This window comes from Apodemus sylvaticus, chromosome 3 (assembly GCF_947179515.1).
Source record: "Apodemus sylvaticus chromosome 3, mApoSyl1.1, whole genome shotgun sequence".
Taxonomy (NCBI): Eukaryota; Metazoa; Chordata; class Mammalia; order Rodentia; family Muridae; genus Apodemus; species Apodemus sylvaticus.
In genome coordinates, this window is record NC_067474.1 from 110,465,626 (window position 1) to 110,491,758 (window position 26,133).

The 26,133-nt window shown below is 38.0% G+C and overlaps 1 protein-coding gene across 1 annotated transcript in view; it reads left to right on the top strand.

Moving 5' to 3' along the window:
• The first annotated feature begins 3,415 nt into the window (after positions 1-3,415).
• Positions 3,416-26,133, top strand: part of Hook1 (hook microtubule tethering protein 1) — a 55,740-nt gene continuing 33,022 nt past the window's right edge. Inside the window, exons 1-4 of the mRNA XM_052176783.1 lie at positions 3,416-3,740; positions 12,082-12,167; positions 15,977-16,049; positions 25,521-25,571. Coding sequence (XP_052032743.1) covers positions 3,678-3,740; positions 12,082-12,167; positions 15,977-16,049; positions 25,521-25,571 — 273 coding nt within the window. The 5' untranslated portion in view covers positions 3,416-3,677. The remainder of the gene's footprint in view (positions 3,741-12,081; positions 12,168-15,976; positions 16,050-25,520; positions 25,572-26,133) is intronic.

Consider the following 26,133-nt stretch of genomic DNA (forward strand, 5'->3'; position numbering starts at 1 on the left):
CTTCATCACACAGAAGTTTAAAACAGTTCTCTTCGTGGATAGATATGTCGGTGAATGTGTATGTTCTTCACAGTTGAATACCTACCATAGTTAGAAAGAATTTCGAATAATTTTGAACTTTACATATTTTCTCTCAGAAAAAGTTTACATCATGTAAAAGGATATTAAAATTCACCCACTATTCTAGCACCTGGACATGCCAAAGCATCACTATTAACATTTTGATGTCCTATTTTTAGACTTTTCTCTTTCTACTTCTACCTGTCTCCCTCCTCCCTCCCTCCCTCTCTTCCTCCCTCCATCTCCCTCTCCCTCCTTCCCTCTCTCCCTCCCTCCTTCCTTCCCTCCTTCCCTTCCTCAGTGGTGCTTATGTCTGAACACAGGGTCTTGTACTTTCAAGTCAAGCAAACAGTCATTGAGCTATAGTCTAGCTCTTTTGGAAAGTGAACCTATTGAGCTGTTGTGGGGCAGTCCTTGGTCTGGACTCAGGACTTGTAAAATGGAGGGTGAGATGGGATGGTATATTAAGTCTCACTGGGGTCCCCATCTAAAAAGCATTACTAATGAGTATGGTCATGGTCCCAGGCCTCACCAGGCTTTAGCTTCACAGAGAGTGAACATCTGATTGATTCTCTCTCTCTCTCTCTCTCTCTCTCTCTCTCTCTCGGATATATGCATAAGCAATATAGGAACAAATAGGAATTTTTGTACCTAACGAGGCCCTTTTTTATGTTCAGATTCAATTATCATATTTTCTTTGAATAATTCTAGTTCAAAATGTATTGACAGAAAGATATATGTTAATCACTCCTCTTAGAAATATTTTATCAATGTTTAGAATGTTTAGAATGTTGACAAGTATCCCTGTAATCTCATTATTTACTTAGAATCAATCCTGAAGTTGAAACTATAGCTTGGAAAACTTCATAATCTTTTGAAATGTTACATTGTTTTCAGCAAGATTATGCCAATCTATACTTTTGTAATCACTGCTTTAAGATTAGATTTATTCAACTGTACAAACTAGACATTAACTTAAAAAGTTAATGCCAAGCTGATAGCTCGAAATAAATGGTGTATTAGCTGTTTCTATTGTTCTATCATCATAAATTACTATGTGCTAACTACAGAAAGATAAAACTACAGAAAGAACATAATAATTTCATGTATGAATATAATAGCATAATACATACATAATTATAAGATTGAGGTCTTATGGTTGATTTTTATATATAAAATTATATTTAATATAGTCATAATAAATTATTCATTGTGAGAACTTTTCTCTATTATTAAATATTCTCCATTGTTATTTTTAATTAGATATAACTCTTCTTATAGTCTTGCTTATTAGACTAGTAATTAACTATTATTTGTCATTGATCAGTGTTGGACATATTATTGATCAATCAATACTAGTAATTGATTTGCAATACGTCACTTCAGTCTGTGACTGAATTTGTGATGATTTCACAAATGAAATTATGAAATTATTCCAAAAATGGAATTAAGGGTTTAGATGATATGGCTATTTTAAAGTTCCTCGGAATTGAAGAGTTGGCTCAAAGTTAAGGGGACTTGTTATTCTTGCAATTCTGTTCCTAGCCCCTACATGTAGGCTACACAAAACTGCCTGTAACTCCAGCTCCAAGAGATTTGGTGCCCTCTTCTGGCTTTCAAGGGAACCTGCACACATGTTGCAGACACACAGGGATAAAAATAAAAATAAGTCTTTAAACTTTCCCAATAAATATATCAACATTTCCTTGAATTTTTGCTTTAGATTTATATTCATTTCACACTTGTCAGAAATTAGTCTTTTTAGTTTTTGCTGTTTTCCAGGAATGTGCTTTTTTAACTTTTCAAATTGGAAATGAAATTTTAGTAGGTCACGTATCTGTGGTTCTCTGGGACAAATGGCATCAAGTGCTCTAAAGTATGCATGGTTATAGTAATTCACACTGCGAAGTCTGCAAGTCACAGTTTACATTATTTTCACAAGGCGTGCTTATATTTTAGCTAGAGTGATTTTTTAGAAATGTAGAGGCTGGGGTCTCTACCATAACATTGAGAGCAACACTGGGTGTGGGGCAGGGATGGGGGACTGGTTGGGATAGACTCACAATGCCGACTCTTCAATTCTTTTTTTATTATTGATATATTTTAATTTACATTTCAAATGATTTTCCCTTTTCTGGGTCCCCACTCCCGGCAAGTCCCATAAGCCCTCTTCCCTCCCCCTGTTCCTCCATCTACCCCTTCCCGCTTCCCTGTTCTGGAATTTCCCCTATACTCTTGCACTGCGACTCTTCAATTCTTAAGGCCTATAGTTTTCAGGAAGTTACATTACTGTTTATAGTGTCCAAAATACACTTTACCAAAATTCTGAGATAGTGTCAAAAAATGCCCTCACTGTATTTTAAAATGAAACTGATTTATAATAGGGGGCTTATAATTTATCATCCATCAGTTTTGCTCAAGGTCTAAATATAAAACCACAGAGATTTAAATGAACCAGCTGCTTTTTTTTCTTTCTGCGTAGCCTTGGCTGTCCTGAAACTCTGTAGACTGGCCTTTGAAATCAGAAATCCACCTGCCTCTGCCTCTGCCTCCCAAGTGCTGGGATTAAAGGCATGGGCCACCAGCACCCGGCTGAACCAGCTGCTTCTCAATACAGAGTATAAATTGATGGATTAATGAATGAGTGAAACAGTGAGGACCAATAGTTAGATTGAGAATATTGTAGAGTCTTCCAATAACGACACAATTCATCACACTGGCTTGCCACCTTCCAGATTTTATACACCAAGCCACCGACATCTTCAGTGGACACCAATTATTCTTTATTTTTTAACACAGAAAGAGGGTGTAGGGTACACAGATACAGTCTATGCTTTTTGAACACTAATTAATTTTGCTATCTAAAAAACGGCCTTCCCCCTTGCCCCATTTAAAATGGAATCAGCCACAACCTGTGATTCTGTGAGGGCTTCTTTGACATAGGCATCATGGAGGTCTTTTTTGCCCCCCTTAGGAAACACGTTTCTTGGACATGTGGTTCCTCTTCCTTTGGGGGTTTCAATTCCTGAGCACTGTCGTGGGGCATGAGAAGACGCTGGAGACTGAGCATGGGTCCGCACAAGTGCGAACCAGGGGAAATGGAAGGCTGCCCTCTGAGCCGTCCACTACCTTTGGCCACTTTAGTTCGCGCATGCGCGCTCTCCTCCCCCAGCCCCGCCCCATTGCACCTGCCAGGTCATAAACCTCCGCCCACCCACACCCGCTTCTCCTGGCGGTCCGGGATTGCCCCTCCTCGATTGGTCAAGAGTCCCTGGAGCGCGTCCAATCAGCAGCCCTCCTGTGCGACCTATTCCCGCTCCTCCCGCCCTGCCGACCTCGCTGGCGCCCAGCTTCTTTGTGACTGGTGCTCGCAGAGGTCACTCAGCGTGCGGTGTGCGATCGGCGGGCGGGGCTGGCTCAGGTGCCGCGGCGCGGGACAGACGCGGTGGGCGAGGGGGCGGTCGCGCCGCGACGTTTGCGGCGTGAGGCTTCGCGCGTGAGCGGCGCGGGCGCCGGGCCTGACCGCCGAGCTCCAGTGGCGGGCGCGGAGGTCGTTGACGCGGGCCCGGTTGGAGACGCGTCCGTCGCGGTGAGCGCGGCGTCGAGGTTCTCGGACCATGGAGGACCCGCAGCCGCTGCCACAGCCCGAACTGCCGCTGTGTGACAGCCTCATCATCTGGGTGAGTGTGGTTCCATGCGTGCCGCCGGGGCCACCTGCGGGGCGAGCGGAGCACGGAACCTCCAGCTGCCACGTATACCTCCTCCGCAGCCTTACCTTCCAAGACTCTTAGAGCTCCACCTCGCACAGGTGTCCAGAAGGCCTTGGCAGCCTCGGTTCCCAGATTGCTGTCCCTTTGGGCCCACACAGCACCCATGGTGGTGTAGATACAGCTTAAGAGAGATGGCCAAGCTACCTTTGACGTGGGAGCTCTTTTTCATTTTTTCTCTTCCTTCCCTTCCCTTTTTAATACCTTTGCATTTTTTTTAAAGTAAAAAAGAATTGGCATTTTTGTTTGTATACGCTTGATGTATGTGCAGGATTTATTAGCGCAGATTGCCTCTCATCAGGTTTTTCCAGTATTCCGGTGAGCAAAATGGTTTCTAACCTGTTGGAATTGCTTCGATATGACACAACTGGCATCCAGGTGTGATTCCTAACCCTTTATTGAGCTAAGATAATATTTGACGCGCTACAAATGGGTCTTGATATCTCTGATCGCTCAACCCAGTTGTATAATTGTGTAGAGAGTAGTTTGTCTGATTGGAATGTAAGTAGACTGGGTCAGGAGGATTATATCCTCCTAGAGATTGCCTAGCCATCTTCTAATTCGAGCAAATCCAAAGGACACATAGGAAAGATCTCTCGGTGTTTGAAATTTGTAGTTACTTTTTGCACTTTAGACTTTAATAATATGTTTTAAGTAGAATGCCGGCAGGGCAGTTAGGATTTCGGGTTAAAGCATTTAGCTCGTTGTGAATCTGCATGTTTATTTAAATTACTATTTAGGTTTAGCTATTGTATTTAAGATTGTTAGGAAAGAAGGCTGTATTACTTTAATGATCTGCTTTGTTTAAAAACAAATGTCTAATCATAGGGTGTGTTCAGGTCTCCAATTTTGTGCTCTGATCATCTGACTGAAATGGCAAACTGTGTTCTTTATGATGTCACTGACTTCCCTATGAGGTCACATGAAGTACAAGATTTTCTTAAATTATATTGCAATATTTCCAAGTGCAACTTAATCTTTTCTTAAAGCAGTATTTTGACTTTTACTTTGTGCTCTTGTGAATTAGTTTAACCAGCAGAGTTCTGTATCACTACAATGGAAGGCAAAGTTCCCCAAGAACTGAGAGAGAGGGGGGGGGGAGGGGGGGAGGGAGGGAGGGAGGGGGAGAGAGAGAGACAGAGAGAGAGAGAGAGAGAGAGAGAGAGAGAGAGAGAGAGAGAGAGAGAGAGAGAAGAGAGAGAAGAGAGAGAGAGAGAAAGAGAAAGAGAAAGAGGGGAAAAAAGAACCAGATAAGAATTCATAGACAACAGAGGGTGGTTGGTTAACTGTTGCTAATTGGCTCTTGCTTGCTTTCCCAGGCTGCTGCTGTACACTGGAGAAAATTGGATGGCTGAGAAACAGTTATTGCTTTTAATCATGCGTTGACACTCTGGCTCTTGGAACTGAGTCTTGACTTTCAGGCTCAATAACTCCTCATCTTTGGGTCTTCCTTTAAACTTGGTTCCTTCTAACTCTTCTAGAGCATTGTTCTGTCATTTATTTTCTTTTTGCTGCTGCTTCGGTCTAACTCTGACCCCCAGCTAAAGACGGGATCTCTGCATGCACTCTACTGATGGAGCTGTATCCTCAACCTCCTTTTTATTTAAATCAAGACATAGTCTAAGATTCCCAGAATCTTAGCCTTGAATTCAATATGGCTGACAGGCCTTGAACGTGTGAGACTTCTTACACCTCCCAAGCAGCTGGGATTACAGGCTTGTGAGAACAGGCACTGCTATTTACAGCATCTTTCAGTTAGCTGTTTCCTTCATACGCTTAACTTAATGTTTTACTTTAAAAATAACTAAGACTCTAGCTACTCCATGCTGTGGTGTTTCCGCTTTCCCAGTAAAGTTGCAACCCCTCACCTTTACACTTTTCATTTCCTCCACTGCTCAGCCCATTACATTTGAATTTCTTTATTTTTTTTTTAAAAATTAACTTATTTTGTCTGTTTACATTCCAAGTGTTGCCCCTCTTCCCAATTCCTTCTCCCATAGCTCTTCACCCCATAGTCCTCCCCTTTGCTTTTGAGAGGGTGATCATCCCCACTACTCACCTCTCCAATCCCCACCCCACCAGCAACCCTCACCTCACCGCTCTTGAGAATCCTCCTTCCCTCGGGCATCAGTTCTCTTCTGGATTAGGCTCATCCTCTCCCCCTGAGGCCAGAGAAGGCAGTCCTCATATGAGCTGGAGGCCATGGACCAGCCCATGTATATGCTCTTTGTTTCGTGGCTTAGTCTCTAGGAGCTCCAGGGGGACCAGGGTAGTTGGACTGCTGGTCTTCCTGTGGGGTTGCTATCCCCTTCAGTTCCTTTAATTCTTCCCCTAACTCTTCCATAGGAGTTCCCAACTTCAATCTATGGTTGGCTGTAACTATCTGCATCTGTTTCAGTCAGCTGCTGGTAGAACCTCTAAGATGGCAGCCATGCTAGGCTCCTGTCTGCAAGTACAATATGGCATCAATAATAGTGTCATGGGATGAATCTCAAGTTGTTCCTGTCACTGGGGGGCCTTTTCCTTCAAACTCTGCTCCACATTTGTCCCCTGTATTTCTTTTAGACAGGGTCAACACTTTTGAAGATGGGTACATGGCCCCATCCAGCCACTGGTGGCCCTGCCTATCTACTGGAGGTGGTTTCTTCCAGGTCCATCTCCCCACTGTTGGGTATTTCTGCTGAGGTCATCCCCATTGAGCCTCTCACTTTCCAGGTCTCTGGAACTGTATAGAGGTTCCCTGCCTCCACCACCTGCAGTTGCATATTTCCATTCATTCTCCTGGCCCTCTGGACTTCTCTCCTGTCTCCCCCAATACCTGATCCTGCCCTATTTTCCCCTCCTCCTTCCACCGAGTTCTCTCCCTCCCTCCCTCCCTCCCTCCCTCCCTCCCTCCGCCTCCTGTGATTATTTTGTTCCCCCTTCTAAGTGGGACTGAAGCATCCTCATTTGGGACTTAGTCTTTAAGTTGTATCATGGGTAGTCTGTACTTTTTGACTAATATCCACTTATCAGTGAGAACATACCATGTATGTTCTTTTTGGTCAAGAGTGGTTGTACCAGTTTGCAATCCCATCAGAAACGGAGGAGTATTCCTCTTTTCCACATCCTTGCCAGCATGTGCTGTTACTTGAGCTTTTGATCTTAGCCATTCGGATTGGTGTAAGGTGGAACCTCAGGGTGCTTTAATTTTGTATTTCCTGATGACTAAGGATCCTGATTATTTAAGTGCTTCTTGGCCATTCAGGATTCCTCTGTTGAGAATTCTCTATTTAGTTCTGTACCCTAATTTTTAATTGGGTTATTTGGTGTTTTGGAGTCTAACGTCTTGAATTCTTTATATATTTTAGACACTTGTCCTCTATCAGATGTTAGGGTTAGTGAAGATCTTCTCATTCATCAGGCTGCAGTTTTGTCCTGTTGACAGTCTCTTTTGCCTTACAGAAGCTTTTTGGTTTTATGAGGTCCCATTTGTCAATTGTTGATCTTAGGCCTGAGGCATTGGTGTTCTGTTCAGGAAAATTTCCACTGTGCCAATGCATTTGAGGCTATTTCCCACTTTCTCTTCTATTAGATTCAGAGTATCTGGTTTTATTTTGAGGTCCTTGATCCATTTGGACTTGAACTTTGTACAAGGTGATAAATATGAATCAATTTGCACTCTTCTACATGCAGACTGCCAGTCAGACCAGCAGCATTTATTGAGGTTGCTTTCTTTTTTCCACTCTATGATTTTGTCTTCTTAGTCAAAAATCAAGTGTGCATAGGTGTGTGTGGGTTTATTTCTAGATCTTCAGTTCTATTCCATTGTCCATCTCCGTACCATTATTATGGTACTATGAAGCCATTCATTTAATAGTATTAATGGTATTAAATATCATTAATTTTTTGTCACTATTACTCACTAGTATATCTTGAAGTCAGGAATGGTGATTCCTCCAGAAGCTCTTTTACTGTTGAGAATTGTTTTTGTTTTTAGATATCCTGGGATTTTTGTCTCTCCATGTGAGGTTGAGAATTGTTCTTTCCATGTCTTTGAAGATTTGTATCAGAATTTTGATGGGGATTGCATTGAATCTATAGATTGCCTTTGGTAGGATGGCTATTTTTGGTAGGATGTTAATTCTGCTAATTCATGAGCATGGGAACTCTCTCCATTTTCTGAGATCTTTGATTTCTTTCTTCAGTGACTTGAAGTTCTTCTCATATAGATCTTTCATGTGTTTGGTTAGAGTTATATAAAGATTTTTAAATTATTTGTGGCCATTGTAAAGGGTATCATTTCCCTAATTTCATTCTCAGCCTTTTTATCCTTTGATAGTAGAGGAAGGCTGCTTAATTGTTTGAGTTAATTTTTTATTCAGCTACTTTGGTGAAGTTGTTTATCATCTGTAGGAGTTCTCTTGTAGAATTTTTGGGGTCACTTAAGTATACTATCATATCATCTGCAAATAGTGATACCTTGTCGTCTTCCTTTCCAATTTGTATCCCCTTAATCTCCTTTTGTTGTCTATTTGCTCTAGCTAGAACATTGAGTGCTGTATTGAATAGATAGGGAGAGAGTGGGCAGCCTTGCTTTGTCCCTGATTTTAGTTGGATTGCTTCAAGTTTCTCTCATTTTAATTTGCTGTTGACTGCTGGTTTGCTGTATATTGCTTTTATCATGTTTAGATACTTGCCATGTACTCCTGATCTCCAATACTTTTAAAATGAAGTGGTGTTGTATTTTGTCAAAAGCTTTTTCAACATCTAATGAAATGATGTGATTTTTTTCTTTGAGTTTGTTTATTTAGTGGAGCAGGTTGATAGATTTTAATATTTTAAACCATCCCTGGGTCTCTGGGATGAAGCCTACTTGATTGTGGTGAATGATGGTTTTGATGTATTCTTGGATTCGGTTTTCCAGAATTTTATTGAATATTTTTGCATTGATATTCATAAGGGAAATTGGTCTGAAGTTCTCTTTGTTGGGTCTTTGTGTGGTTTAGGTATCAGAATAACAGTGGCTTCATAGAATAAATCAGATAGTGTTCCTTCTGTTTCAATTTTGTGGAATAGTTTGAGGATTATTGGTATTATCTCTTCTTTGAAGGTCTGGTCGAATTCTGCACTAAAACCACCTGTCCCTGGGATAATTTGGATACTATCTTTATGTTCTTTAGTTTGGGTAAGGGTTTATCTATCTTGTTGATTTTCTCAAAGAATCAGCTCTTGGTTTTGTTGATTCATTCTTGTAACATCATCTGTCCTTTTATGACTTGAAATTTTTCTCCATCTCATTTTCCAGGAACTTCATTAATACTTTTTTCTTTGCCAGACATACCATAACTGATCTTCCTAGATGTGCCTGAAGGCCACACACCTCTATGCCTAGCATGCTGCATTAATTTAATGTTTTGTAAAGAACTTGTGCTTTTAAACACACATTTATATTGGAGGTTTTCTACCTTTCCTTCCCTCTATCTATAAATACTCTTTTAGCTCATCCATTGTGGAGGTGGGACAACTTGAGGGAGCTTCTTCTCCATATGAGTTCCAGGAATTGAACTCATAGCAAGTTTGGAAGCAAGTGATTTTTTTCTCACTGTCTCCTATCAGGATTGTTGTGCCTGATATTCTGAAGTTGATCTTTTAAAGCTACTAATCATACCTATTTTTATGAAATATTGATAATAAAACTTTAAGTTATACTTGCAAAGTTAACATGTATATAGAAAATGCTGACAAATGGTAGTCACAATGTTTTCCTCTTAAAGGTGCCTTCTGTACTGAAGTTTCTCTTTCTTTTTCCCCACCCAGTTGCAAAATTCTTGTTTCACATCTCATATAATCCATGCTGTCATGTGTCTCCATGCTGCCCATATTTTATAAACAGTATGGTTGCTTATAAGCCATATATTATCTCCATTATACAAGCACATAAGCTGTTCTGTATCTGTATTGGGCCTCTCTCATCCCTACTTTATTGCTCTAAAGTCTAGATGTATCAGTACCACTGGATTTAATGTTGCTGGAGATTTGAACATGTATTTTCCTGGTTCGGGAAAACTTAGCTTGTCCAGATTGTTCTAGTATCCACTGAACACATAACCACATAGCAGACACCTGATCTAATTATGTTTCCTTCTTTTCTTAATTCTCCCAATCATCTTCTGTGGTAGAAACTTTTCTAGTTGTTTCCAATTACATAGTTTTCCTAAGGATAAAATATAGTCCAAGCTGTTTGTCACAGTCCTGTAGCATCCAAACTTCTGCCTGTCTCTTCAGTTGCTTTGGTTAACAGTCTTTTCTCATCCTCCTTAATATTGACAATCCAATGATACTAAAATGTATGCTCTTAAAATTACTATCTTTTCTTTTGTATCTGTGCGATAAAAATACTCGTGTGTCCTGATGCTTCTTCCTTCATCTGGCTCTTGACTTCAAAGTTTTGCTGTTTAACCCTCAAGACCTCTGATTTCAGAATGTTCTACAAGAAGATTTTCCTAAATTATAAATTTTAATTACATTTATTGACTGTTCTTTCAAAAACATTTTATATATACTGTTTTTCTAAACTGATTATGTTGTCTCAATGTGACATGCCATTTTCTCCTTTTCTTAAATCTTTTTTTTTTTTAAATAAGAGATAAGACCATTCTCTGCTACATATGCAGCTGGAGCCATGGGTACTCCCATGTGCACTCTTTGGTTGGTGGTTTAGTCCCTTGGAGCTCTGGGGCAGGGGTTCTGGTTGATTGATATTGTTGTTTTTCCTAAGGGGTTGAAAATCCCTTCAGCTCTTTCAGTCCTTGCCCTAATTCCTCCATTGGGGTCCCTGAGCTCAGTCCGATGGTTGACAGCAAACATCCACATCTGTTATTGATCAGACTCTGGCAGAGCCTCTCAGGAGATAGCTATATCAGGCTCTTGTGGGCAAGCACTTCTTGGTATCAGCAATAGTGACTGGGTTTGGTGACTGTATACGGGATGGATCCCCAGGTGGGGCACTCTCTGGATGGCCTTTTCTTTAGTCTCTGCTCTACTCTTTGTCCCTTTATTTCCTTTAGACAGGATCCATTCTGAGTTAAAATTTTTGAGAAGGATGGGTGGCCTCATCCCTCAACCGGGGGATGCCAGGAAAGCAAGAGGCTCCCAGGATCCAATGAGGATGACATTAGATGAAATACCCAACAAAGGGGAGAGAGAATCTAGAGAGACCATATCAAGAGTTTAGGCACGGCCTCCTTTTAATTCTTAATAATAGCAACTTAAGGGAGAATCTGGTGCATTTCCCTTGTAATCCCATCAAATCTCAAAATGTACAGAATCATAGTGAGTTATGCTGGATGAAAATTGTATGATTTTAATAGTAAAATGGCAAACATGAGGAAAGTAAGTGAATAGTGAAGGGGATGAATGTTTAGGAAAAGGAATTCCTAATACATTTAAGTATGGGTAGAGATTAGATTTCTATTAATTTATATGACCCATTTTAGGTTTTGCTTTGCTTTATAAATTTTTTACTGTTTTGAAAAAGATGTCACTATTGTACATCTTTTTAAAAGTATATATGAACATTTAAAAATTACAATAATTTTCTTATTTGTTGATTTTGTTTATATAATTATTTGCACATGTGATATGGCTGGAGCATGGATGTCAGAACAACTTGGAGGAGTTGGTTCGCTCCTTCTACCATGTGGGTTCTTGAGATTGAACATTAGACCATCACATTTAGCAGCAAGAACCTTTACCCACGGAGCCATCTTGCCAGCCTCATGAACACCTTTATTATCAAGATTTGAAACGTTAGGAGTAGCTGAAGCCATCCTAGATTGAAACAGCTCAGCTGTCTTGTGAATAATTGTTGGCTAGTTCCTGCTTCCTTTGGAGCTCAGTCATGAGTTATACATAGTTTTAGACCTAACACTTCTAGCTTTTATTTTCTGGTCATGTAACTTCACTGAAATTTTAACTTTTATATGTTCAGTTATCTCAAAGTTCTTTCTCTGATATTCTCCTTACAGTAGATATGTTTGAGTTTGTATTGTTTAGAAATACTGAATAATTTTATACATTAGCATCACTATGTTTTACCATATTAGGCTTGATTTTATGTAATAATGTGTTTATTTCTATACAAAATTTACATAGTCTTAGAAAAAATAGTTTTGCATTTGTATTTAAACAAATAAAATCAATTTTAGTTGCTTTCTATTCTGTATTGTAAGAATAGTACAACAGTAAGGTGATTTGTTTTGTGTCATTTTAGCTGCAGACATTCAAGACTGCCTCACCCTGTCAAGATGTCAAACAGCTGACTAATGGAGTGACCATGGCACAAGTTCTTCATCAAATGTGAGTAGTGACCAAAGTATTGCTCATGACAATGTAAATCCAGTAACACCTAGACCACTTATCTAAAGCGGATTGAAATTTCATTTTATCAAGTAGACATAATGGCGTATAGCACCAAGGCATCCTTCCACCTAGGGAATAAGAACAGCTTATTACCTCATGATCCCTGGCTTGTTTATAATGATGCATTTAAACTAGATGATCGATAAAGATTAATATATCATTCTAGAGGAAAAGGCTAAATGAATGATAGACTTGCTTGCATTTCTTAATGATGTGGGTTGTCCTTTTGAGGACTCTTTAGATGGAGATTCTTAGAGACTTCACTAGTTATGTTTCCGGTTTTGGGTATGTTAGTGTATACTAAACATTATTTAAAAATTATGAGTTTAGAATTGGCTATTTGTGGTATTCAGGGTATAGTTTATATTGTAGACTACAATATGAATCCCTGGAATATGGTTGGCAAATATTAAGAAATAATAGGTTTAAGAATTTTCAATATAATTATTTAAAAAGACATGAGAATTCTATTTTGACTTCATTGTTCTCCAGTCAGAGATTATTATATTGGCTTTCCCCATCATCTAGAGGATGAAACTGACTCTAAAAACTTAGATAGAACTGCAAAAACCTCTATGCTATTCCTAGAAAAACAGATTAAAATTATTTCAACATCTTAATGAATTTGCATTTTCAAAATTATTTAATTTGAATATGCAGATTTTCTAGTTAACTCAAAACATGTTAACATTTTTTTAGTCATTGAAAAATACTCTTTACCTTTCAACTTTCTTAAAATATTTTTTTAATGTTTTATTTATATCTTGTTTTGAAACAATCTACATGACCAAAGCCATGCAATCTGTTTGAAGACGGCATCATGGCTTGATGATGAAATGTGTATCTTGCTGCTTCCATTGTGACACTCTTTGGCTGGTATGAATATAAGGCATCCATCTATCTGTTCACTTAAGTATCAGTGCTATCTTCATATCCACCCCCAAAACCTGGCCTCTTCTTTTCCTTTTTTTTTTTTTAACACAGTTTTACTCAAATCTAGACTGGTCTGGAATTTATTGTTGTAGTCTAGGCTGCCCTCAAACTTAGAGCTGTCCTGCTTCATCTTCTAGACGGCTAGGGTTATAGACATGAAATACATACTTTACCGAAGACATCACTTCTGTTTGTATTGATAAGCTTTAATGGCTTTATGCTGTAGGGTCTTTCCTTGGTATGTCCTGTTTGATCCCCTAGATTAGCCAGAATTGTTTGGATTAGCACCAAGTACATTTTGAAATGGTATCTGGTATCTTCATCAACAAATATCCCCCCTCCCCCCAATGGTCACATTTTTACTCTGTCTCTGGTCACATTTTTACTCCATCTCTGTCTCTCTTTCCATCTGTGTGTGTGTGTGTGTGTAGATATATTCCAATAGCTTTTATTTTGCAGTAAAAATAAAATAAGTTAGCTGTAATAAGACAGGTTTCTTCATTAAACAAATAACCAGTGACCCAAAATATGTCTCAGCCTGTCTTTCTGCCTTCACCAGTACTTACCGACTTATTTCAGTTGCCTACTTTAATGTACTGTTCGGTATTTTAGCCTCCTTGTCATATAAGGACTCTATTTTGTTATTTTGTTATTTTGTTTTTTAACCCTTTTCCAGAAGTCTATATTTGGGCAGTAAGACTTCCAAGAATACTTTTTTTTTTTAAATTTGGGTCAAACTGTTATAATCCTAATAAAAAAGATGATTTCATTATATTTCTTTGTTTCAAAGCACTGTATTTGGTAACATTTATAATAAATTTTACCAGAGATTCATATCAAATCACACAAAAGTTTTTAAATGAGAGATGATAAATTGTTTTTAAAGAAAAGGCAACATTTAGGTAATCATTTTTGCTTATCTGAGGCAGGTACACATGTACTTAATAAGGACTTACACAGTTGTCTACTCTGTGAGATCAAGCATGGGAATGCGCTTAGTAATGGGTTCTGCAGTTCCTTGTCTTTAGCTTGGATATGTCATGTACATCTCTTTCAAACATACATATAGGCAGGTCAGTTGTGAAAAAAAATCATGGGGAAAAAATAAACCCCTAGCTGTGTTAGTTTCTAGGACTGCTGTAAGAGTGCTTATAGTTAGAAGACTAAGTCACAGGGTCAGACGGGCTGTCCTCATTCCAAAGCTTCAGGGAGAGGATCCTTCTTTCCTTTCTCCAGATCTGGTGGTCTTGGGCATTTCTAGAGCCATTGTGCCTCTGTTTGGCTTTGCTGTGTTTATCCAATTTAAGGACACTAGTCTTAATGGATCCATTCTAAGTTGTTATGCTCTCTTCCTACCTTGATTGACTCTGTGAATAATCAATTTATTTTCTAAATAAGGTCACAATTTTAGGCATAGAGTTCAAAGATCTCTTTCTTTTTGGGAAATATGGTTCTGTATACTACTACCTAAGAACACATTCTACTTCCTTAGAAGAAAGGTTTATCTTTGTCACTTGATCAGGTATATATGTACATGTATGTTTATATTATTTTTGGCTGCATATCTTTTGCAAAGAGGAGTGTGGTACAGAATTGAAATATTCAGGCTTTAGTCATCAAGTATTTTTCATTTTGTTGGTATTTGGGTAGTTAAATGATAAACCATGATAGCTGCTATATTTTTACTAAATATATCATGATAGGCCCCCTTATAGGTTATTTGTGTGTGATTGTCCATTTGCATGCTTATGGAACCCAAAGTTTGGTGTTAGATATTTTCCTCAATCATTCTTTACCTTATTTTTTGAAACAGGCCAGTCCATGCCCTGTAGCTCACCATTTTGGCTAGACTGGTTGGCAGTGAGTTCCCAGTATCTGCATGTCTTTGCCCTCTTCTTACCCCTAGTAACTGGGGTTAAAGACATGTATCGCTGCTCTCAACTTTTAAATGGGAGCTGCAGATCTGAACATAAGTGTTTATGCCCTGAGCCATTTTCCCAGTCTTTTCCTTTTTCTTTATAAACTGGGTATTATTATTTTCATGTCCTGTTTATCTATGAGGACTGAGGGTATAAAGAACTACCAGTTCTTTTGGAAGCCAAACAATGAGGCTGGGATTTGTATTAGTTTAGTCTGACTCCAAAACCAGTGCTTTTATTCAGTTGTGACAGTAGAAATCCGGTATGTTGAATTCTTCTGATAGACTTTTATTCCAGAATAGTTTTTAGCATTAATCAAAGGCACTGCAATTGTTATGAGTAATTAGAAATAAAATTATACCTTCAAGTTAGCTGCTTAAATTCTTGATGACATAACCTGAACGGAATGAAACAGAATAATATGATTTTTACTTAGTTTTATTAGAAAATAATTGGATTGTATTTTTGTTCACTAGCCTCTCCTTCAGATATTTATATTCTTTACTTCCTTTAATAGCTATTTCTTTAAGAGTCAATAAGTAATCTCCATATTGGTCTTGCTCAGTCCCTTGGTCAGACTTCTAAGTGTTATAGAATATAGTCTGTTAATGTGCATTGTAGATGGTGCATATTTAAAACTTTGTTAAATTCTTAACATTTTTGTGTGAGAGTTGTCTTGACCTTCAGTATAAACATAGAACCTTATTTCTAATGAAAACAGAAGTTTCCTTTAGCCTTTGGTGTTTGCCATGTTCCAGTGCATTTGAGGCAAATTACATTGCTCTTCTCCTTTGTTCTCTAAATAGGGAGATTGAGCATATAACTGTAAATAAATTAAATAATTAAAGTGTTATAAAAACATGTTAACGTGTAATCTTTATACTTTTGTTTTAGTGACGTAGCTTGGTTCAGCGAATCTTGGTTAAGCCGAATTAAAGATGATGTTGGAGACAACTGGAGAATAAAGGTGTGCAGAGGTGGATGGGGTTGGGAGGGCCACATGATGGAAGAATGGTGGCACTAAGCTCAGTGTTCTTTTAAAAGTGTAATTCATGAGTGCATTGCTCCATTTGAGTTCACACATATGGTGCTTTTTACAAACTTAAGAGTTACTTTAGAGAACAGAACCTCGATTGAAGACTAAACACTTCCATCAGATTGGCCTGTAGGTACGTCTGGTTGTCATTATTTTTTGATTGTTGATTGATGTGAGAGGGCCAGCAGTGCCACCCTCAGGTGGTCCTGAGCGGTTTCAGAAAGCAGGTTGGATGATGTCATGACCTGAAAGCAAGTCATTTAAGCAGCTATCCTCCAAGGTTTGGCCTCTGCTGCTGCTTGAGTTCCTACCCTAACCCCTCTCAGTACTTGACTGTGATCAGGACTTGTCATTCAAATAATTCCTTTCCTCCCCGACTTGTTTTGGCCATTGTGTTATTACAGCAATAAGAAGGTAACTAGGACACCTGAGTTTATGCATAAGCAAATGTTATCATATAAATACAGAGCATTTCTGCCAACCAAGAACATATACTTTGGTCTCTTAGTTAATTCTTACCCCATGACTGGCCTCTGATGGCCATAGATCTGCCACTAGATTTCTTAGTTCAAAAATTCTATATAAATGCAACCAAACAGTATACACTTAGTTATATATAGTCTTCATTTACTCAGTGTAATAATTTTAAGCATCTATGTTGCTTGTATTAATAATTACACCTTTATTATCATGTACTACATTGATTAAACCATATTTGTTCAACTATTCACATATTTGAATTATTTTTATTTTAGGCTATGGCAATAAACTCCATGTACAAATCTTTGCTTAGGTTTCACCTTTTTGGGGAAAAATAACTTGGTGGAATGGCTAAATTATGTATATATGTTAAGCTTTATAAGACTGCAAAAATAGTTTTGTTTTATAGCTGTTTAACTGCTTTTGGTTTTCTTATATCTTGTGGGGCTTGTGTTTGTTCCATAAAGGATGTCTAATTTCTGGAACAGTGCTATTGGATACTATGCTGATGAATGCATAATATATATCTATTCAAAATTTTAAGTTATTTGTCATTGTATATATGAGTGTTTTGTCTGTATGTATGTCTGGGCACCATGTGTAAGCCTTGTGTATGCAGAAGTGAGAGGAGGACATTTTATCCCTCAGAAATAGAGTTACAACCAGTTGTGGGATGTCATGAATGCTAAGGAATGAACTTCAATCCTCTAGAGGAGCAGCCAGTATTCTTAATCAGTGAGTTTTATCTTCAGTCCATGTATATAATCTGTAAATGATGTCTTACTATTTTTCCTTTAATTAAAAACACCTTTTCTGATATTGAAAATTTATTGTTTATATTTATTCCTCAATTATATCTAGCTTATTATCTTTCAAGTTTATAGTATAAAAATCATTTATTTCACATTTTTCACTGACTTTTTCTTTTTTCCATTTACACCTGCTCTTTATCTTCTTGAAGAAGCTTGGATAATAAAAGTTAGGCCTGTTTTTTTTCTCCTAATATTAAAACTGCCTCACTCATTTTATATATTATAAAATTTTTATTATTGTGCATGTGCTGTGAATGGAAGTGGGCATATGTTACATTGTGTGTCTGGAGGTCAGAGAACAAATTTATGAAGCATGAACTCTTTTCCCATCTTACATGGGTTTGAGGCTAAACATTTTCGTCCAGCAAGAACTTCATCTGCTGCACTCTCTCCAGCCCACATCCTACACACACATTTTGATATATTCTGCTTTTATTTTTATTTAACCTAAAATATATATTCATTTTACTTGTCAATGTGTATTGACTTGTGGACAGATTAGAAATAACTAACTCCATTTTTTGAGGTCTTCCATTTCCTTCTTCAGAATCTTGAAGTTCTTGTCATACAGATCTTTCACATGTTTGGTAAGAGTCACCCCAAGGTACTTTATACTGTTTGTGGCTATTGTGAAGGGGGTCATTTCCCTAATTTCTTTCTCAGCCTGCTTATCCTTTGAGTATAGGAAGGCTACTGATTTGCTTGAGTTGATTTTATAACCAGCCACTTTGCTGAAGTTGTTTATCAGCTGTAGGAGTTCTCTAGTGGAGTTTTTTGGGTCACTTAGGTAGACTATCATATCATCTGCAAATAATGATAGTTTGGCTTCTTCCTTTCCAATTTGTATCCCTTTGACCTCCTTATGTTGTCGAATTGCCCAAGCTAGTACCTCAAGTACAATATTGAAAAGATAAGGAGAAAGTGGGCAGCTCTGTCTAGTCCCTGATTTTAGTGGGATTGCTTCAAGTTTCTCTCCATTTAGTTTAATGCTGGCTATCTGTTTGCTGTATATTGCTTTTACTATGTTTAAGTATGGGCCTTGAATTCCTGTTCTTTCCACGATTTTAAGCATGAAAGGATGCTGAATTTTATCAAATGCTTTTTCAGCATCCAATGAAATGACCATGTGGTTTTGTTCTTTGAGTTTGTTTATGTAGTGGATTGCATTGATGGATTTCCGTATATTGAACCAACCCTGCATCCCTGGAATAAAGCCTACTTGATCATGGTGGATGATCATTTTTATGTGTTCTTGGATTCGGTTGGCAAGAATTTTATTGAGTATTTTTGCATCGATGTTCATAAGAGAAATTGGTCTGAAGTTCTCTTTCTTTGTTGGATCTTTGTGTGGTTTTGGTATCAGCGTAATTGTGGCTTCGTAGAAGGAATTGGGTAGTGTTCCTTCTGTTTCTATTTTGTGGAATAGTTTGAAGAGTATTGGTGTTATGTCTTCTTTGAAGGTCTGATAGAATTCTGCACTGAAGCCATCTGGTCCTGTGCTTTTTTTGGTTGGAAGGCTTTCTATGAACCCTTCTATTTAGGAGTTATGGGACTGTTTAGATGATCTATTTGGTCCTGATTTAATTTTGATATTTGGTATCTGTCTAGGAAATTGTCCATTTCCTCCAGATTCTCCAGTTGTGTTGAGTATAGTCTTTTGTAGTAGGATCTGATGATTTTTTTGAATTTCCTCAGTTTCTGTTGTTATATCCCCCTTTTCATTTCTAATTTTGTTAATTTGGATACTTTCTCTGCCCTTTGGTCAGTCTGGCTAAGGATCTATCTTCTTGTTGATTTTCTTAAAAAACCAGCTCCTGGATTCATTGATTCTTTGTATGGTTGTCTTTGTTTCCATTTGACTGGTTTCAGTCCTGCGTTTGATGATTTCCTGTCTTCTACTCCTCTTGGGTGAATTGGTTTCTTTTTGTTCCAGAGCTTTCAGGTGTGTTGTTAAGCTGCTAGTGTATGCTCTCTCCATTTTCTTTTTGGAGGCACTCAGGGCTATGAGGTTTCCTCTTAGCACTGCTTTCATTGTGTCCCAAAGATTTGGAAATGTTGTGCCTTCATTTTCATTAAATGCTAAAAAGTCTCTGATTTCTTTCTTTATTTCCTTTTTGGCCAAGGTGTCATTGAGTAGATTATTGCTCAGCCTCCATGTGTATGTGGGCTTTCTGTTGTTTTTGTTGCCATTGAAGACCACTCTTACTCCATAATGATCCAATAGGAGGCATGGGATTAGTTCGATCGTTTTATATTTGTTGAGGTCTGTCTTATGACCAATTATATGGTCGATTTTGGAGAAGGTATCATGAGGTGCTGAGAAAAAGGTATATATATATATATATATATATATATATATATATATATATATTTTTTTTTTTTTTTTTTTTTTAGGGTGAAATGTTCTATAAATATCAGTCAAGTCCAATTGGTCCAAAGCTTCAATTAGTTTTATTGTGTCCCTGTTTAGTTTCTGTTTTTTTGATCGGTCCATTGAGGAGAGTGGAGTATTGAAGTCACCCACAAATATTGTGTTATGTGCAATGTGTGCTTTGAGCTTTAGTAAAGTTTCTTTTACGAATGAGGGTGCCCTTGCGTTTAGCGCATAGATGTTCAGAATTGAAAGTTTTTCTTGGTGGATTTTTCCTTTGACCAGGAAGAAGTGTCCTTCTGTATCTCTTTTGATGACTTTAGGTTGAAAAACCTCCCATGCTCATGGATCGGCAGGATTAATATAGTTAAAATGGCCATTTTGCCAAAAGTAATATACAAATTCAACGCAATACCCATCAAAATCCCAACTCAATTCTTCATAGAGTAGGAAAGAGCAATTCTCAAATTCATCTGGAATAACAAAAAAATCCAGGATAGCTAAAACTATTCTCAACAACAAAAGAAATTCTGGGGGAATCAGTATCCCTGACCTCAAGCAATACTGCCGAGCAATAGTGTTAAAAACTGCATGGTATTAGTACAGTGACAGGCAGGCAGATCAATGGAACAGGATTGAAGATCTAGAAATGAACCCACACACCTATGGCCACTTGATCCTTGACAAAGGGGCTGAAAACATCCAATGGAAAAAAGATAGCCTTTTTAACAAATGGTGCTGGTTCAACTGGAGGTCAGCATGCAGAAGAATGCGAATTGATCCATTCTTGTCTCCTTGTACTAAGCTCAACTCCAAATGGATCAAGGACCTCCACATAAAGCCAGACACTCTGAAGCTAATAAAAAAGAAACTGGGGAAGACCCTTGAGGACATCGGTACAGGGGGAAAGTTCCTGATCAGAACATCAATAGCTTATGCTCTAAGATCAAGAATTGACAAAAGGGACCTCATAAAATTACAAAGTTTCTGTAAAGCAAAGGATACCATCAAAAGGACAAATCGGCAACCAACAAATTGGGAAAAGATCTTCACCAACCCAACATCAGATAGAGGGCTAATATCCAATTATACAAAGAACTCAAGAAGTTAGACCCCAGAAAACCAAATAACCCTATTAAAAAATGGGGTACAGAGTTAAACAAAGAATTCTCACCTGAAGAACTTCGGATGGTGGAGAAACATCTTAAAAAAATGCTCAACTTCATTAGTCATCAGGGAAATGCAAATCAAAACAACCCTGAGATTTCACCTTACACCAGTCAGAATGGCTAAGATTAAAAACTCAGGAGACAGCAGGTGATGGCAAGGATGTGGGGAAAGAGGAACACTCCTCCACTGCTGGTGGGGTTGCAAATTGGTACAACCACTCTGGAAATCAGTCTGGCGGTGCCTCAGAAAACTGGGCACCTCACTTCCAGAAGATCCTGCTATACCACTCCTGGGTATATACCCAGAGGATTCCCCAGCACGTAATAAGGATATATGCTCCACTATGTTCATAGCAGCCCTATTTATAATAGCCAGAAGCTGGAAAGAACCCAGGTATCCCTCAACAGAAGAATGGATGCAAAAAATGTGGTATATCTACACAATGGAGTACTATTCAGCCATTAGAAACAATGAATTCATGAAATTCTTAGGCAAATGGATGGAGCTGGAGAACATCATACTAAGTGAGGTAACCCAGTCTCAAAAGATCAATCATGGTATGCACTCACTAATAAGTGGCTATTAGCCTGGAAAACTGGAATACCCAAAACATAATCCACACATCAAATGAGGTACAAGAAGAAGTGAAGGAGTGGCCCCTGGTTCTGGAAAGACTCAGTGTAGCAGTATAAGGCAAAACCAGAACAAGGAAGTGAGAAGGGGTGGGTGCGAGAATAGGGGGAGGGAAGGGGGCTTATGTGACTTTCGGGGAGTGGGGAACCAGAAAAGGGGAAATCATTTGAAATGTAAATAAAAATATATCGAATAGGGTTGTTTTGATTTGCATTTCCCTAATGACTAATGAAGTTGAGCATTTTTTAAGATGCTTCTCCGCCATCCGAAGTTCTTCAGGTGAGAATTCTTTGTTTAACTCTGTACCCCATTTTTTAATAGGGTTGTTCAGTTTTCTGGAGTCTAACTTCTTGAGTTCTTTATATATATTGGATATTAGCCCTCTATCTGATGTAGGATTGGTGAAGATCTTTTCCCAATTTGTTGGTTGCCGATTTGTCCTCTTGATGGTGTCCTTTGCCTTACAGAAACTTTGTAATTTTATGAGATCCCTTTTGTCAATTCTTGCTCTTAGAGCATACGCTATTGGTGTTCTGTTCAGAAACTTTCTCACTGTACCGATGTCCTCAAGGGTCTTCCCCAGTTTCTTTTCTATTAGCTTCAGAGTGTCTGGCTTTATGTGGAGGTCCTTGATCCATTTGGATTTGAGCTTAGTACAAGGAGACAAGGATGGATCAACTCGCATTCTTCTGCATGCTGACCTCCAGTTGAACCAGCACCATTTGTTAAAAAGGCTATCTTTTTTCAATTGGATGTTTTCAGCCTCTTTGTCGAGGATCAAGTGGCCATAGGTGTGGGTTCATTTCTGGATCTTCAATCCTGTTCCATTGATCCTCCTGCCTGTCACTGTACCAATACCATGCAGTTTTTAACACTATTGCTCTGTAGTATTGCTTGAGGTCAGGGATACTGATTCCCCCAGATTTTCTTTTGTTGCTGAGAATAGTTTTAGCTATCCTGGGTTTTTTGTTGTTCCAGATGAATTTGAGAATTGCTCTTTCTAACTCTGTGAAGAATTGAGTTGGGATTTTGATGGGTATTGCATTGAATATGTATATTGCTTTTGGCAAAATGGCCATTTTAACTATATTGATTCTACCGATCCATGAGCATGGGAGGTTTTCCCATTTTTTGAGGTCTTCTTCCATTTCCTTCTTCAGAGTCTTGAAGTTCTTGTCATACAGATCTTTCACATGTTTGGTAAGAGTCACCCCAAGATACTTTATACTGTTTGTGGCTATTGTGAAGGGGGTCATTTCCCTAATTTCTTTCTCAGCCTGCTTATCCTTTGAGTAAAGGAAGGCCACTGATTTGCTTGTGTTGATTTTATAACCTGCCACTTTGCTGAAGTTGTTTATCAGCTGTAGGAGTTCTCTAGTGGAGTTTTTTGGGTCACTTAGGTAGACTATCATGTCGTCTGCAAATAATGATAGTTTGACTTCCTCCTTTCCAATTTGTATCCCTTTGACCTCCTTATGTTGTCGAATTGCCCGAGCTAGTACCTCAAGTACAATATTGAAAAGAAAAGGAGAAAGGGGGCAGCCTTGTCTGGTACCTGATTTCAGTGGGATTGCTTCAAGTTTCTCTCCATTTAGTTTGATGCTGGCTACCGGTTTGCTGTATATTTCTTTTACTATGTTTAGGTATGGGCCTTGAATTCCTGTTCTCTCCAAGACTTTAAGCATGAAAGGATGCTGAATTTTGTCAAATGCTTTTTCAGCATCCAATGAAATGACCATGTAGTTTTGTTCCTTGAGTTTGTTTATGTAGTGGATTGCATTGATGGATTTACGTATATTGAACCAACCCTGCATTCCCGGGATAAAGCCTATTTGATCATGGTGGATGATCGTTTTGATGTGTTCTTGGATTCGGTTGGCAAGAATTTTATTGAGTATTTTTGCATCGATGTTCATAAGAGAAATTGGTCTGAAGTTCTCTTTCTTTGTTGGATCTTTTTGTGGCTTTGGTATCAGCGTAATTGTGGCTTCGTAGAAGGAATTGGGTAGTGTTCCTTCTGTTTCTATTTTGTGGAATAGTTTGAAGAGTATTGGTGTTAACTCTTCTTTGAAGGTCTGGTAGAATTCTGCAGTTAAACCATCTGGTCCTGTGCTTTTTTTGGTTGGAAGACTTTCTATGACTCCTACTATTTCTTTAGGCATTATGGGACTGTTTAGATGGTCTAGTTGGTCCTGATTTAATTTTGGTATTTGGTATCTGTCAAGGAAATTGTCCGTTTCCTCCAGATTCTCCAGTTGTGTTGAGTGCAGGCTCTTGTAGTAGGATCTGATGATTTTTTGGATTTCCTCAGTTTCCGTTGTTATATCTCCCTTTTCATTTCTAAGTTTGTTAATTTGGATACTTTCTCTGTGCCCACACCAGTCAGAATGGCTAAGATTAAAAATTCAGGAGACAGCAGGTGTTGGAGAGGGTGTGGAGAAAGAGGAACACTCCTCCACTGCTGGTGGGGTTGCAAATTGGTACAACCACTCTGGAAATCAGTCTGGCGGTTCCTCCGAAAACTGGGCACCTCACTTCCAGAAGATCCTGCTATACCACTCCTGGGCATATACCCAGAGGATTCCCCAGCATGTAATAAGGATACATGCTCTACCATGTTCATAGCAGCCCTAATTATAATTGCCAGATGCTGGAAAGAACCCAGGTATCCCTCAACAGAAGAGTGGATGCAAAAACTTGGTATATCTACACAATGGATTACTATTCAGCCATTAGAAACAATGAATTCATGAAATTCTTAGGCAAATGGATGGAGCTAGAGAACATCATACTAAGTGAGGTAACCCAGACTCAAAAGATGAATCATGGTATGCACTCACTAATAAGTGGTTATTAACCTAGAAAACTGGAATACCCAAATCATAATCCACACATCAAATGAGGTACAAGAAGAAAGGAGGAGTGGCCCCTGGTTCTGGAAAGACTCAGTGAAACAGTATTCGGCAAAACCAGAACGGGGAAGTGGGAAGGGGTGGGTGGAAGGACAGGGGAAGAGAAGGGGGCTTACGGGACTTTCGGGGAGTGGGGGGGCTAGAAAAGGGGAAATCATTTGAAATGTAAATAAATTATATCGAATAAAAAAAATTAAAAAAATATATCGAATAAAATTTAAAAAAAGAAAAAAAAGAAATAACTAATTCAAAATTTAAATACTTGTTATTCATGGAATTCTGAATTCATTCCAGTTTTACCAGTAAGTTAAAAAAAATCACATACCAAAATTAGCCAGACCCAAAGTCTATGCAATGAACATATGTATAGTTATAAATGAGATTTGTAAAGGAAGCAGTAAAGCTTCACATTAAATTTTATATTTTAATAGCCTATTTTTTTTTACTTATCTACTACTAGAAACAAAAATCCTTGATAGAATTAGCACAAAAAAGCAATTAGCTTTATATCTTATTTCATAACTTATGTTATTTACCTGCATTTGGTGATATTTTTATTTATAAGTTTTTAAAAATAAAGTTTATTAAATAAAACCCATTTTTGTCCTAAGCACCTGCTTATGTTTAGAGTAGTTTATGTTCACTTTGATTTACTTTCTATTGCCACTTAGAGAATTGTCAAGTGCAATTGAAAGCAATATGCATTCTCATTTATTCTCTATGTTATGCCGAATTTGTTGATGGTGCAGTGTGTATATTTTGAATGTTGTGTTTACTTTTCCCATCAGCTGCATAGGCAGGAGTCCTTAAGTCACTCCCTGTGATTCTGAGACTTTTCAGTTCCAATCATTTTCATTTAAATTTCTGATTTTAGGTTTACTACACATTTTCTCCCTTCTTAGTGAGGAATTCAATAGTGCTTTTTTATTTTTCTTGGAAAGGTAATAATTTCTCATCTTAATATATGTCTTTAAGTATTAACATAAAACAAATGTATTTATTTCCTCTTTTTGTTCTACTTTAGGCTAGTAACCTAAAGAAGGTCCTCCATGGAATTACAAGTTACTATCATGAGGTACAGGAAACACCTGATTTTAAACAAAAATACCAGTAGTTTGACTGCTTGTTTTTAGCATCATATTGGAATGAAGTTTATAGTTAAAATAATTATGTTGCCACTTATAGAGCACACAAAGCTTGTGAAAATTAAGAGGTCTAAGGATTAAATGCATTGGATTACCAAAGGAAAAGAAGATAGTTTTCATTTTGAAACTTTGAATTGATTACTTTTATAAATAGAATATGTTTGCATAATAATTGGTGGTCTTTGAACTGATTTTGTTAATAAAGAATTTGTATATATAATTTATATATATATAATTTCAAAATTACTCGAAAGTTTCCTGGAAGTTTTAATACTATGAGAATTTTCAGTGCTTTACACACCCAGTATCCTTAGAAACTTAATAATAATGTTGTTTCAAGAAAATTGTAAAAAGACCAGAAAAAGTCAAAGCCATTTTTGTTATTGTGAAAGTGTAGTATATATTGTGAATCTAAGTGATAACATAGTATCACTGACTTTGTTCAGATAGTCTGGCTTTCCTTCAGATTAGATAAGTAATTTTGCCTATATC